Raw genomic sequence first — 14,838 nt, forward strand, 5'->3', positions numbered from 1 at the left:
CCAGGAGTGGGACATGAACCCACAACCCTCTGATTCAAAGGTGAGGGTGCTATGAACTGAGCCACAGCTGACACCTCCCTTTAAAAATTCTTTCGAGTTATCAACAGTCACAGATTGCAACTCTTTTGAGTACAATCACAGTTCTTGGTTTCCAGGAGTGGGACATGAACCCACAACCTTCTGATTCAAAGGCGAGGGTGCTATGAACTGAGCCACAGCTGACACCTTCAGGTCTTGAAGGAGCATCACTCTGCACTTCTGGCTAACTGTTTGCAAATGCATCAACTTTGTCTTTTACATTCACGCCTTGTGCTCTACTATGATTGATAATGAGGTTTGTGGAGATGCCACCTCTTGTTGCTTTATTATCCATCATCATTCACAACTTTTGGCAGTATTCAGAACTTCAACCTGATCTGTTATTTGTGGAAACATTTATATCTGTCTATAGCTCACCTCCTTCACTGTTTAGCATGAATATAATCCTGTGTTACAGTTTAACAACCTGACACCTCATTTTCAGGTGTACTTGATTTTGCTGCCAGCATGCAATTCTATACTCTCCATTAAACTAGGGTTGGTCATTGAGCTTGATGGTCATGGAGGACCTGAGCAATGTTATGAGCCTTGAAAATACAAAGTGTGATGATATCAGTTCTGCTGATGGAACAAGCACCTGATGGAGGTCTCTTTCTTTCCTCCCTCCCCCGCAACCCCCCCCCCCCCCAAAGTCTGAGCTTTTCACTAAGGCAAACTAGGAAGGTGGCAGGCCAACTGCGTTTTTTGTGGTATGCCCACTTAAGATTATAAAATTGATTTTCTGTTTATCACTAAGGGTGCATTCAAACATGTTGATACTAGAAAAGCAACCTCTTGGGCTAGTTATCCAAATGCAGAACTTGATGGTTCAGACACAAACTATATCTTGGTCTGCAATATAACATGATCTTCTGCAATTCACATCTCAAAGGAAAAGTTTAGCAGTGCTAAAAAGAAACTTTCATAAATGTCGAAAATATTGCCCAGAGCCCCTCCTGGGGATAGAATGACACACAATTTTCAAAAACCACTAAATTGTTTTGTTTGTGTGTTGCGACCTCATGACATCACAAAGTTGCCATTAAAGGAGTTAACATGAACACAGTTGAGATTTTGGAGGTGTTTACATGAATGGAGTGAGCACAGGGCAATTTGTTCACAACTTCCACTGATGGACCATGAGTGTGCCGTTAAAGCACTTGCTGCAAAAATTTGTGTTTTTGAATATTCTACTGAATGTAAGGAATCTAAGCCACAGCATTGCTGCACTGTGTTTTTTTTAAAAATAATGTTTAAAAAGTCATCCTTGTTTGAGCAGGATTCTCCTCTTGTCCTCAGCTTATCAGTTTCACCTGTTACATTAAATAGCCCGCCAACAATAAAGGGTGGCTACCTCAAAAAGGACTGAAGTATCGAATGAAAGTATTTTATGAGCAATGAGAATAAAGAGAAGGGTGCAGGACTGATGTGATGAATTGAAGGGCTCATGTACATGTGCAGACAAAAGGGTAGATAGTGAGACCAAGATTTTATATTTAGGTTAGAATTCAGCTTTGTTGCTGTAGGTGTGACCAGGAAATGACTTTGTGGTGAACTGTTTTTCAAGATGTACCAGTAGATGCTTTAATCCTCAGGAGTAATAATTAGTTTACCCTTTCAGAATTGCTCTCCTGGGAACTTCAAACCCTATGACTGTTTTCTGGTGCTGGTAGTTTGCATGCCAATTAAAAAATTTGTTTTTGTTTCTCCAACAGGTAGTTTGCAACATGATGTGGCTAATGGAATATATTTTCAAGTTTACAAACTTTGGTGTTGTCTCCCTCATCCATGGGGACTTCTTCATTCGACAGGTGAGGGAAATGATGATGTGCTAATTAGCACCATGTGTTTATTGGAACAACCACACAAACAGTAGAAGGTGTTACTGTTTACTGTGCAGTATAATGCTTGTACAGTTTCCAAACAGTTCTGGAGTTTCTATGTCGGGGACTTGGAAATAAAGTAGGGCATATTATTACCATGTTGGTAAATAAGCTCTTTGCACCAAATAACAATCTAAGTATTATTGTATTGAATAGAAAGCCTCTTCTAATGCAATGTGAGCACCTCTTTCCCACAATCTGACCAGTCCCCTTATATTTCTCATTGCATCATAGTGAGTTTCCCATTTCACACATGAATGCTTTGTGTTGTGTGTTGTCTCCAGTAAAGTTGAATTGAAGCCAGCTAAACTAGTCTTTTTACTTAATTTGTTTCTTGGAACTGCAGATTCTGAAAAGCTGTCCACATCAGCTTCTCTGGTGTCCTGTTCCTTTGCATGACTTATTTACAGCAATCTTTGTTTATGATTCTAGTATTCCTACTCCTACATTATCAATTTTTTGTTTAGCTAAAATATGGGCTGCAAATCTTCCATATCCAGGTCATCAGAGACTGAACATGTAATGGTAGATGCGCATTAGGACGCTGCGGAAGTCCTAATACGCAGATGTATTTGGGAATGACCGGGGAAGTTTAAACTTACGATGGGCTGATTCCCTGCTGCCCAGGACCCTCTGTAAATGTCTCTGACTCTGAGCTAGATACATGCTCCTTACCTGGATGGTTACCCAGGAAATGTTAGATGGTTTAATATCTGGCCTGACAGCTGGGTAACTCCACAACTGACCCACAGCCCCTACCCTGGACCTGACCCAATTCCACTCTTGATCCAGACCTGGATGCAAATTTTTCCTTCCCAAAAAAATTTAGCATCGTTCAGCTTTTTGCTGTCCTGTTTTGGTTCTCCCTTCAGTGCCCTAATTGAATGATTGGCCAGTCAGGGCAGAGAAAAACTACTGTCCAATGCCAAAGTTTCTTGCCCCCCCCCTCCCCACGCTCCTGGCCAGACCTGAATACCCCCGAGACCACTTGCTCGCCCCTCAAAAGCTTTGGGATCTTTAAACACTAAACTGAACATGGTGGCTGATGTTGTGAAAAGGGAGCATGATTTCTGCAGTGATCACCTTTGTTGGTCTCTGCTTGGATTCCTGCACTGAGCGATTTCCGTTTTACCCAGGATTGGAGGTTTGGCCTTTTTAAAAAAAACTTATGTAGGAACATGGGTAGTTTTCTGACTGGTCAGCGTTGGTTGCAGCAGTTCTGATGCTGATCGGAAGATTTGGGCCAAAGTGCGTTGTTGATAATGAGCTGACCCCTGGGTAGGTTCAGCTCCTAAGGTCATTTGTTTACTTAATTAAATATAAGCCATACGTGGTGGCCTGATTTGAGTTTCATGCCTGCAGGTAGATTGTTTAATGAAATGCTGTTTCTTTGTTTGCTCTTGTGGATGGTACAGGTGTGGGTATTGAGCTTAACATGTTTGGTCATGCTTGTATGTTACTGAGTAAACAGTGTTTGGCCACCAGCTAGACGTTGAAATGTTAGTTTCCAGGATGATGGGCTTGCTGGGGGAACTTAATTTCTGTTTTATAACTGGGTACACTTTCAAAAATATGTTGCATTTTTTCTCTTATATGCATAAATATTTTGGTGGTGGGATCACTAATTTATGTTTTACTGTTGTGAAGTACAGCCTGGATGGCCTTGAACAGGATTTACTAAAGCAAAGATGCAAATTGTTTTAAGACTTTTTGTTTTCTACAGTTTAAGTACATTGAAACAAATTTCATTAAATTAATTTTGTTAATAGGATGTCAGTAATCCTATGTTTTTAGCATTTTTATCCTGTGATGTATCTAGTAAGTAGGTAAATCAATAGCATTGATGATTAGCGGATTCCAGAGAAGAGAAGATTCAGTTTTCTATTTGTAAGTGTAAAGGCTTTCTTACAGTAAAGTGACTCCCTACCATACCATTTGAGAATGTGAACCTCACAATGCCAGCTAGAGTGAGTTGGTCAGCTTGATCAGCTTCAAGAGTGTCGGATAGAGAAAGTGGGAGTTCAGTGCTCCAATTATTTTTCTGGGAGAGCTTTTTTATGTGATAAATTAAATGGAGACTTGATGTTGGAATTATGGCTGCTGTAAACTTAATGGAGAAACAGTTTTATGAATGCAGTTTAATATAAATAGGCCATGACCATATAATAACGTTTAATGGCATTCACTAATTTCCTTTATGTACATTTTAAAGGACAATAATTGAATGTTCGCTGAAAGAATTGAACAAAAGGGCAACAGTTTTGATTTTGTGTAAATTGATTAGGAACATAGGAAAGAAAAGGAGCAGACCATCTCCTTGAGCCTGTTCACCAGTCAATGAAATCTTGACTGATCTGTGACCCAGCTCCATATGTCCATCTTGTCCCATATCCGTTAATACCTTTGGTTAATAGAAACCTATCAATCTTGGATTTGAAATTAACAATTCATTCAGCATCAACTGCAATTGTAGAAGAGCTTTCCAAAATGTATGTAGAAATGTTTCCTAACTTCAGTCCTGAAAGGCCTGTCTCTAATTTTTATACTGTATCCCTTAGAGTTAGACTCTCCGACCGGTAGAAATAGAGTAGATAGAGACACACTATCAATTCCCCTTAATATCTTAAACTTTACTCAAACCACCTATTAATCTCTAAATTCCAGTGTGTATAATCTTGTAATTGAAAGCTTAGAGTCCAGGTATCATTCTAGTAAATCTATGCTGCATTCCCTCCAGATCACTTTGTCCTTCCTGGCCAGAAGTGAACACAGCACTCCAGGTGCAGGCTAAGTGGAGCTTCATATGACTGAAACATGACTTCTACCTCCTTATGTTCCAGCCCTCTTGATACAGATTTGCCGTCTTTCTTTTGTACCTGCCCATGACGTTTTAATCTGTGCACCTGGATCCCCAGATTTCTTTGGACCTCCACTGCTTCTAGCATTTAACCATTTAAAAAATTATCCTGTTCTATCCTTTTAGGACAAAAGTGGATGACCTAACACTTGCCTACATCAAAATCTATTTGCCACAGTTTTGTCCATTCACTTTATTTATTAATGTCCCCTTGTAATTTTATGCTTCCAACTATGCTGCTTACATTGCCACCTATCTTTGTATCATTGGTGAGCTTGGATAGGTGGCTTTCTATCTCATCATCTAAACCATGAATAAGTACAATGAATATTTAAGACCCCATACGGAATCGAAATAGTATTTTCTGAATGTATTTATGCTTGTGGTGAGAGAGTTTGATGTGTAATGATTTCCTTTGGGGCATTTTAATGTGAAGATGGTAAATTGAATAGTTTGTCAAAACAAATGATGGCAAAATTGTTACAATCTCCATAGAGACCAATTAACATTTAAAAAGAAATTCAAATTTCCAGTTAATAGTTGAAAGAATGACATGTCAAGATGTCATATTTTAAAACTTTTTACTGTAACAAATGATTAAAAGCACTATTCACTAAACACTTCTTTTTGTAGGCAACGTATACTTTAAACTACAGAGAGGAACATATTCCCCTTTTACACTTATCACCCATTCTCAGTAAAACAATCTAAGCCTTTGATCTCTAACAATCAAGCTACCCAGGCTTACTGTCAGGCAGACTGCCGAACAGGTCACACGAATCCCCCTTAATTCACCCTAAATTGGAAGCTGCAGTTCCAAAATACAATAATCTTATAAACCTCAAAGTATTACAAAGTATTAATATGAATTTGAATTCTCAAAGAATATTTTTTAAAATTCCCTCTTTTCTCTAAGTTATCAAATAAGATTCCTATGACTCACTTATGGAAAATCCTGTATTTTGCATCACTATTGACTCTGGTGTTAATGGGCTATTAATACTGCAATTGTGATTTTGAAATTATGAACCAGGGCAGCCAGATTTAGGGCATCCTACATGGCGGTATAAGTTGATGAGTGCTGGCAGTTTTCGGTGGTTGGGTTTGTTGTAGAGGTTGCAGTTGTAAGTTAATAAAGTACACTTGTTTCAACCAAATGTTGCTATTGTAATTTTTGATTTGGCAAAACATAATGATTTTATTGTTTCCATACTCTCTTCAGTTTTGTCAGACAGGGGAAAACACTGTTTCACTAGGGAATGTCTAGCTCTACAGGGAAAATCTGATGGTGATCTGGGATCAGTGTCATTAAGTATTTAATTTGACAAACTTCAGAACCATGAGTTGTTTAAAATCTCTAGAACTCAATCCATCCCTGTATTTATATTTTTCCTCATTTCTTTTCATTTTTCTTACTCTCTCCTGTCTCCATTCCTCTGGTCAAAAGATAAGTAGCCAAATAGCTCCTGTCCCTCTCCCTATGCCAGTCTTGAGCTAGGTGAATGATTGTTTGTTTCTTTCCTTCCTTCTTTCTCACATTGCATCTCCTGATGATTTTGCTCTTTGCTAGTAATTGTATGGGGAGTTGCCATGATCAACCTAATGCTCTGAGTTGTAAGTTTCTGATACAACTGCATTTTTCTTGTAATCCACTTGGTCAATGTAAATGACCCAATTGGTTTTATTAAACCATAGTTGCCTGCTGTGTGTGTGTCCCAATCTATGTTGCCTCAGGATCCTGGTGTTAATGGGCTATTAATGCTAGATTGCAGGACACTCAACTGGTCCAACCATCCATCACCAGATCTGGTTAGACCACAAAAGTATTATTGGGCCTCACTCCCCTCTGCCAAAGTTGTCACCTGCTCCAATATCATTCTGGAAAGCAAAAGTAACACCTGGCTTCTTTACTACATTTGCTTAACAAGCCTTTTTGACTCCCTTCACTGTCACCTCCAAAAACAAGTGTGAGGAGCTGATCACCCACATGGGCAAAAAAAATGGTTGGCATAAGTATTCCATGAATGGTATCATAATGGTTGAATGAAAGAAAGAGATTTTTAGGTAGTAAATAACTCAGCGTTCAACATGTTCAATCACTGGAAAAACAGTCAACAAACCAATTACTGAATTAAGTAGCTAGATCCGTTGAGTACAAATTGGAGATGCCATATTAAAATGGTACAGAATACAGTTTTGAGTGTTGATTCAGATTTAGTCAAGAAGGAGAGATTTTTTTCTTATTCATTCATGGAATGTGGGCATCGCAGGCTAGGCCAGCATTTATTGCCCAACCACAATTGCTCTTGAGAAGGTGGTGGTGAGTTGCCTTCTTGAACCATTGCAGTCTAAGTAGTGTAGGTACATCCACAGTACTGTTAGGGAGGGAGTTCCAGGATTTTGACCCAGTGACAGGGAAGGAAGGATGACATATTTCCAAGTTAGGATGGTCAGTGGCTTGGAGGAACACTTCCAGGTGGTGGTGTTCCCATGTGTCTGCTCACTTGTGCTTCTAGATGGCAGCGGTCGTGGGTTTGTAAGATGGTGCCTAAGGAATTTTAGTGAGTTCCTGCAGTGCATCTTGTGGATGGTACACACTGCTGCCACTGTGCGTCATTACTGGAGGGAGCGAATGGCACCCCATCCACAAACAATCAAGTGGGCTGCTTTGTCCTGGATGGTGTCAAGCTCCTTCGGTGTTGTTGGAGCTGCACTCCTCCAGGCAACAGGAGAATATTCCATTGTGCTCCTGACTTGTGCCTTGTGGATGGTGGGCAGGCTTTCGGGAGTCGGGAGGTGAGTTACTCACTGTAGCATTCCTAGCCTCTGACCTGCTCTTGTAGCCACAGTATTTATATAGTGAGTCTAGTTCAGTTTCTGGTCAATAGTAACCCCCAGGATGTTGCTACTGGGGGATTCAGTGATGTTAATGCCATTGAATGTCGAGGGAAGATGGTTAGATTCTTTTGTTGGAGATGGTAATTGCCTACCACATGTGTGGCATGAGTGTCACTTGTCAACCCAACCTGAATATTGTCCAGGTCTTGCTGCAATTGGACATGGACTGCTTCAGTATCTGAGGAATCAGAAATGGTGCTGAACATTGTGCAATCATCAGTGAACATCCCCAATTCTGACCTTATGACGGAAGGAAGGTTATTGATGAAGCAGCTGAAGATGCTTGGGCCTTGGACACAACCAAGGAACTCCTGCAGTGACGTCCTAGAACTAAGATGATTGACCTTCAAAACTACAACCATCTATCTTTCTTTGTGCTAGGTATGGCTTCAACAAGTGGAGAGTTTTCCCCCGGTTCCCATTGACTCCAGTTTTGCTAGGGCTCCTTGAAGGCGCACTCAGTCAAATGCTGCCTTGGTGTCAAGTGCAGTCACTCTCACCTCACACTTGCAGTTCAGTTCTTTTGTCCATGTTTGAACCAGGGTTCTAATGAGGTCAGGAGCAGAGTGATCCTGGCAGAACCCAAACTGAGCAGGTTACTGCTAAGCAAGTGCCGCTTGATAGGATTGTTGATGACCCCTTCCATCACTTTACTGATGATCGAGAGCAGACTGATGGGGCAGTAATTGGCCGTGTTGGATTTGCCCTGCTTTTTGTGTACAGGACACACCTGGGCAATTTTCCACATTGCCATGTAGATTCCAGTGTTGTAGCTGTACTGGAACAGCTTGGCTAGGGGTGCGGCAAGTCCTTGAGCACAAGCCTTCAGTACTGTTGCCGGAATATTGTCAGGGCCCATGGCCTTTGCAGTATCCAGTGCCTTCAGCCGGTTCTTTATCACGTGGGGTGTATCGAATTGGCTGAAGACTGGCATCTGTGATGCTGGGGACCTCTGGAGGAGGCAGAGATGGATCACCCACTCAGCACTTATAGCTGAAGATTGTTGCAAATGCCTCAGCCTTATCTTTTGCATTGATGTGCTGGGCTCTTCCATCATTAAGGATGCAAATATTTGTGGAGCTTCCTCCTCCAGTGAGTTGTTTAATTGTCCACCACCATTCACGACTGGATTTGGTAGGGCTGCAGAGCTTAGATCTGATCCGTTGGTTGTGGTAGTGCCACACAACACGAAGTAAGGTGTCCTCCAATGTGAAGGTGGGACTTCATCTCCACAAGGACTGCACCATGGTCACTCCTACTGTTATTGTCATGAACAGATGCATCTGCGGCAGGCAGGTTGGTGAGGATGAGGTCATATGTTTTTCCCCACAGACTGTTTGAAACATGGAGCTGGTGTATGGAAGAATCAAGAGGCTAGTCATTCCTTTCTGGAGCACTATACTTTGAGGAAAGATTGAAGAAACTTAAGACTTTGTGGACTTGAAAGGAAGCAACTAATAAGGGTTCTCATAGATGGAAACTGTGTAGAAAATGTTAATTGTGAACACTACTTAGGCTATCCAGCTGAACAGGTGGAACATCTCATCTAATTGACACCACCTAATCCAACTGGAACGCCAGGAACAAAACTTCTTATCAGTGCCTGAGACGTTGGCCAAGGGCATGGATCTGAAGAAAAGGCCAAAGTAAATGGTGAGCAGGAACGGGGACAGAGGCGAGAGGAAGCACAAACGGAGATGGAAGGAGAGTTACAGCCTCTACCTCTGAAGCAGATCCACCCCGAGAGGAGCATCTCCTCCAAGGCCGTGTCAGTCTTGGACTCGTTCGTCAACGACATCTTCAAGTGCACCACCTGCAAGGTTTCCCGTCTGGCCCACTACAGCAAACGCAGACCTTGTCCTCCAGGGAGATCCAGACCACTGTCTGCCTCCTGCTGCCGGGGGACCTGGCCAAACACACTGAATCCAAGGGGACCAAGACAGTCACCAAGTACCGGTTGCACATAGGATTCACAGGTGGCTCCAGCTGTCTTGGTGTGGGACTACCAAAAAAATAGAGCTTCTGATTTCACAGTGTAGATGACCGCTGAGTTGTAACACCCTCCCTCAAAAGGCTTAATGTTACCCTTGCTTGTTATCTCGGAGTTAATTTGCAATGACCGAATTCCACCTTCTAAATTTTATGAAGGAAAGCAATGATAAAAAAACCTAGATTATCTTTGTAAATGCTACAATGAGACTTAAATCTGTCTTTGAGCTCAAAGCTAATGTAGCTACCAAAATGCAGCTAGTAGCTAATTACAACATTTTCGCCTGTGTAAATTTTTTTTATTAAGAGTATTTTGATTTCTTTTTGCTACAGGTTTGTTGGTAATGGTGAGGCAAGTTAAGGTAATAAAATTGAGCTTTGTATGCAAAACATCTGAGATTAACAGTAATTTTTGCTGTAGTGTATTGATACCAATAAACTAAATGTATCTATTAACAACACTGCCTATTTTCAGCCAACTAGGAGCAACATTAACAATCAGAGTAAAGAAATTGCAAGGTGGTACATTGGCACTTTCTGCCTACATGTTGGAGGAAAAGGTATGGAGTACCCATGAGGGATATTACAGTAAATCAGATCATGTAATGAAATGTAGTTCTGCACAGCATGTTACTGCAAAACTCAGGCACAAAATCTAGTTAGTTGTACTCTAATGAGGTTAAGGGCTTATCTTATGAAGAAAAGTCAAACAGGTTGGGCCTATATCCATTGGAGTTTAGAGGTGATTTTATTGAAACATAAGATCTTGAAGGGACTTGGTAGGGTTGATACCTGTGGGGGAGACTAGAACTAGGGGATACAGTTTAAGAATAAGAGATCTTCCTTTTAAGGTGGAGATGATGATTTTTTTTTGAGGGTTGTTAGTATGTACAATTCTCTTCTGCAGAAAGCAATGGAGGCTGGGTCATTTAAATTTATTCAAGGCTGAGTTAGGTTGATTTTTGATACACAAAGAGCTCTAGGGTTATGCGGGGCAGACTGGAAAGTGGAGTTGAGACCACAATCCGATCAGGCATGATCTTATTGAATTTTGGAGCACGCTTGAAGGGCTGAATGGCCTACTCCTGCTCCTAAGTCCTATGTTCCTATGCACTTTTAAGTTAAACCCTAATAGCAGGATAAGGAGAGGCAGTGGTTAAACAAAGGGCAGATAAGTTTAAGACTGACATCAGAAAGTTCATGATACAGAGTGATCAACAGGATGGGCCTTTGGTTTTTGTATTCAAGATGAAAGCCCTGGAATTAATTTGAATGGTATGGAGCTATTAGGTTTTTCTGGGAGGTGAATAGGCTTATCACCTATATTTACATTGTGATCTTACTACAATGCACTTTTGCTGGTATTGAGAAATTTGAATTTTTCTGAGGACCAGCGTCTTCTTTGAGCAACAGAGCCACATTGACTCTTTTGTAATGTCCATTAACTCTTTTCATCTATCGACTATTGTTTTTTGACATTTTAATTTCCAGGGTAAAGCTCATCGTGACCAGCAGTTGATTCTTCTCCGACAGCACTTAGAAAAATACTACAGGAGTCGGGACCGGAAGTGGATTGTTTTGTTTCCTGAAGGAGGTTTTCTGAGAAAGAGGCGGGAAACCAGCCAGTCATTTGCAAAAAAGAATAACTTACCATTTCTAAAACATGTAACTTTGCCACGTCAGGGGGCCACTGAAGTCATCCTGCAGACTCTATGTGCACAGCATGAAAATGGAGCAGTTGGTGATGCTAATGGAGCAGGTAAGTGTTGATCTGATGATGACTGTACCATTAATAAGTCTCTTTGGCTGGTGGCTGGGTTATTATTGCAGAAGTTTCAAAATGGGGTGACCTTGTTGGTGAAACCAATAATCTCTGGTCTGGCATTTTGAAATAGTAGGTATTAATCCTTGGATCCTTCTCCAAATTAGTAGATTTCAGTCCTATCATATAACCCATGTTGGAATGTCTTTCCATAAATTTCTTGAGTGGGTGATGACATAGTAGCACTTCCATGCTGACTTAAATAGAGTAAGAGAAGATGGGATTGATAATCCTACTGTACTACAGTTTTGTATGTGAGGCAACCTGAAACAGGAAAGTATTACATCTCCGAGGCAATGCCAAAGAGTGTGAAGATGCAGACTGCAATCCTCCCATTCCGTTCTATTCCAAAACTGACCAGCACTGCACGCAGCACTACATCGCTTTATGAAGGGTAGCAGGAACAATTCAATAGAGATAGCACTACAAGGTTGTTATTACATTCACCCTGGTTGGCAAAGAAAACTGATTGTTCTATACCTCATTCAATGTCTTCAGCTCCCTTGGCAGGAGTGCAAACCTGAGACAGGCATCACGAGAGGGAAAACTGAGGCTATGTGACCTTCCAAGTTGCAATCAAACCTTTCCTTTACAATGAACAAAATTCCATCTTTTTTTCCTGCTGCCAGTCACAGAGGAAGTTTCATCAGTTATAAAAACTGAGTGGAGCACTTTGTTTCCAGGCTGACCTTTTCACTCTGGGACCTGAGTTTCATTTCAGGCTAATGGGTGAAATCTAGATTTCACCTGGTTGCAAGAATAAGTTTTAAAATGAGTTGTCCTTTTTAAAATTTTTATTCTTGTGATATAGGCAATACTGGTAAGGCTGCGTTATCGTCCCAATAAGTTGTCAGTGTGACACCTTGAACTTTTGCCATCCTTGGTCCAACCTCTTGTTTGGGACAATTCATGAAGGAGCTCTTTGAAAGATGTGAAGTTTGTATTTTGAAAGCGGATGGAAGCCCCATCCTAGAGTCCTTTCATGCTGATAAGATTTTTCTTTGGATGGGACTAGCAGCTATAGAAGCACCGCCTCAGAATGGCCACTTTATAAAAAAAAATTTGAGCCTATTAGTCCCACATGATGTTCTGATATGTAAAATGCAAGACAGAAAGAAAGTCCATTTGCCTTAGATGCCATAGTTGTTAAATCAGTGTTGTCCAATACATGAGCCACTAGCCACAGGTGATGGATTGGTTGCCAACACTGCATGAATGGCCGCAGCTTCCAAGATGCCTCAAATATTCATTTACCTGTAATTGGCACTGAAAAATGGTCTTTTCAGTATTTTCATCAACATAGAGGCAGATATTGTGTGCTTCCATCAGCTACAAGAACACCAGCTGCTGTGCAACATTGGGCTGGCAAATCCTATGATTGTAACAATTTGCTGTGTCTTCATATTTGGTTGTACGTTTTTGGCAGGCATGCTGTTATGCCACCCAGTATGGAGTGGCAGAGTGCAACCACCCTCAAACCTCCCTGACACAACACCACAGACCACCTCAGCAGCCAACATAATGTGGATCAAGTGCTTGAATGTTCCAACCAGGCTAATCCTTGCATCTTTGGTTTCCTGTTCCTTGATTTTTGCATCTCTCTTCTTTGTTCTCTCACCTTTTTACTCTTGACAAAGCTGCTAATGGTTTTGATCCCTTTTGAGGGTTTTGATCCCTTTTGAGGGTGTCCAAATTCTTGCATAATTTTTGTCTCACCATTGTTAAAACCCTCATTAATTGTCCCCATACCTTTTCATACATGCAGGGTATTTCTTCCACCATTAAGTATCAGATCTGCATCTGTAACTATGCCAATGAGCTCACCTCAGAAAATTGGATGAAAACAGCCCTCTTTCATTTCAGGTTATAAAAATGCCATCCAGGTGTAAATAATGGCAATGTTAGAAAATGCAGTCAGAAGTATATAATTTTTGATGGTCTTTTCTGCCATTTTCTTGGGAGGAGAAATTTAATTTTTCAAAAGAAACAACCTGTTCAAATTTGAGATCTGAAAGAAATAATAAATCCATAGAAATTTAAAGGAACAGTTAGTTGCATATTTCCATTGGTTAATTTGAATAGCCTCCCTTCTGCCACCCTCGATAAACTTGAGCTTATTCAAAACTCTGCTGCCAATATCCTAATCTGCACAAAGTCCTGTTCACCCATCACCTTGTGCTTGCTGCTTATATTGGCTCCTGGTTTACTAACACCTCAATTTTTGAAATTCTCATCCTAGTGTTAAAATCCTCGACCCTCCCTTTGTCTCTAACCATCTTCAGCTTTACCATCCTCTGATCTCTTACATGTATTCCAACTCCCTTGGCTCCATCATCGGCAGGTGTGTTTTTTCACGGCACAGGCCCTAAGCTCAGGAAACCCTCCCCTAAACCACTCTGTATCTCCACCTAACTCTCCTGCTTTGAGGCTCTTTAAAACATACCTCATTGACAAAGCTTTTCTCACCTAGTATCACCTCGTTGGCTCAGTATCAGTTTTTGCCTTATTACACTCCTGTGAAGTACCTTGAGATGTTCTATACAAATGAAGGGTGTTGTTGCAGCCTATCTTGAGAAAGTTCCTTTCTCGCCAGAACCTTGAGGTGTGAGGTAGCAGTGAAATTGAATGGGGTGCATCAAAGTAAAGTTAGAAGGGACCACAGCTAACAGAAAAGAGGTAAAAGAGGAGTGTACTTACCAAATTGACACAGGAAAAGCGAGAAGGATTCTTTACACAGAATGAGGGTGAGATAAATAGTAAATAAAAATTCCAAAGTAGTAAACTGCTACATTTCTGCTCTTGAAAAGAGAAGTTTACTTTTTAATCAAAGAATTTTCAAAAAATTAAAGTTGCAATTAAGATCAGTCTCTAGGTAGGATGTAAACATCAAGGTGCATTTTCTTTGGATTGTTTGCAGTGTTTGATGGGGGGAAATGGAAATTGTTAAAAGCTAAAATAAATGGACCAAGGCAAAGTATTCAGACATTGCAAATATGAAACAAAAATCTGGAAACCTACAACGTCAGCATATGTGAATAGAACAAATAACATTTACATTTTGGGTGCAGGCCATTCTTCAAAACTGAAATGTAGAGGTTGACATGGAAATGAATACAATTAGAAAATCGTGTCCTACCCTGCTTTTAGCCAGTCCTACCAGGAGACATGTTATGTCACACTCGTCTGTCTTGCGCCATTCTCTCAAGTTGTAGCTTGTGTTATGACACAGCAGTTGGTAAAGGCTGAGTTATTTAAAATCCCAGAGGGAAACTTTAAACAACTGTCATAACTTATATTTTCAATTGGTATGT

At 40.7% G+C, this 14,838-nt stretch overlaps 1 protein-coding gene across 1 annotated transcript in view; it reads left to right on the top strand.

Moving 5' to 3' along the window:
* The window catches only part of lpgat1 (lysophosphatidylglycerol acyltransferase 1), a 128,607-nt gene that overhangs the window by 40,480 nt on the left and 73,289 nt on the right, over positions 1–14,838 (top strand). Inside the window, exons 4-5 of the mRNA XM_078557033.1 lie at positions 1,794–1,889; positions 11,197–11,464. Of these exons, the coding sequence (XP_078413159.1) occupies positions 1,794–1,889; positions 11,197–11,464 (364 nt within the window). The remainder of the gene's footprint in view (positions 1–1,793; positions 1,890–11,196; positions 11,465–14,838) is intronic.

Source organism: Cetorhinus maximus, chromosome 14 (genome assembly GCF_964194155.1).
Source record: "Cetorhinus maximus chromosome 14, sCetMax3.hap1.1, whole genome shotgun sequence".
Taxonomy (NCBI): domain Eukaryota; kingdom Metazoa; phylum Chordata; class Chondrichthyes; order Lamniformes; family Cetorhinidae; genus Cetorhinus; species Cetorhinus maximus.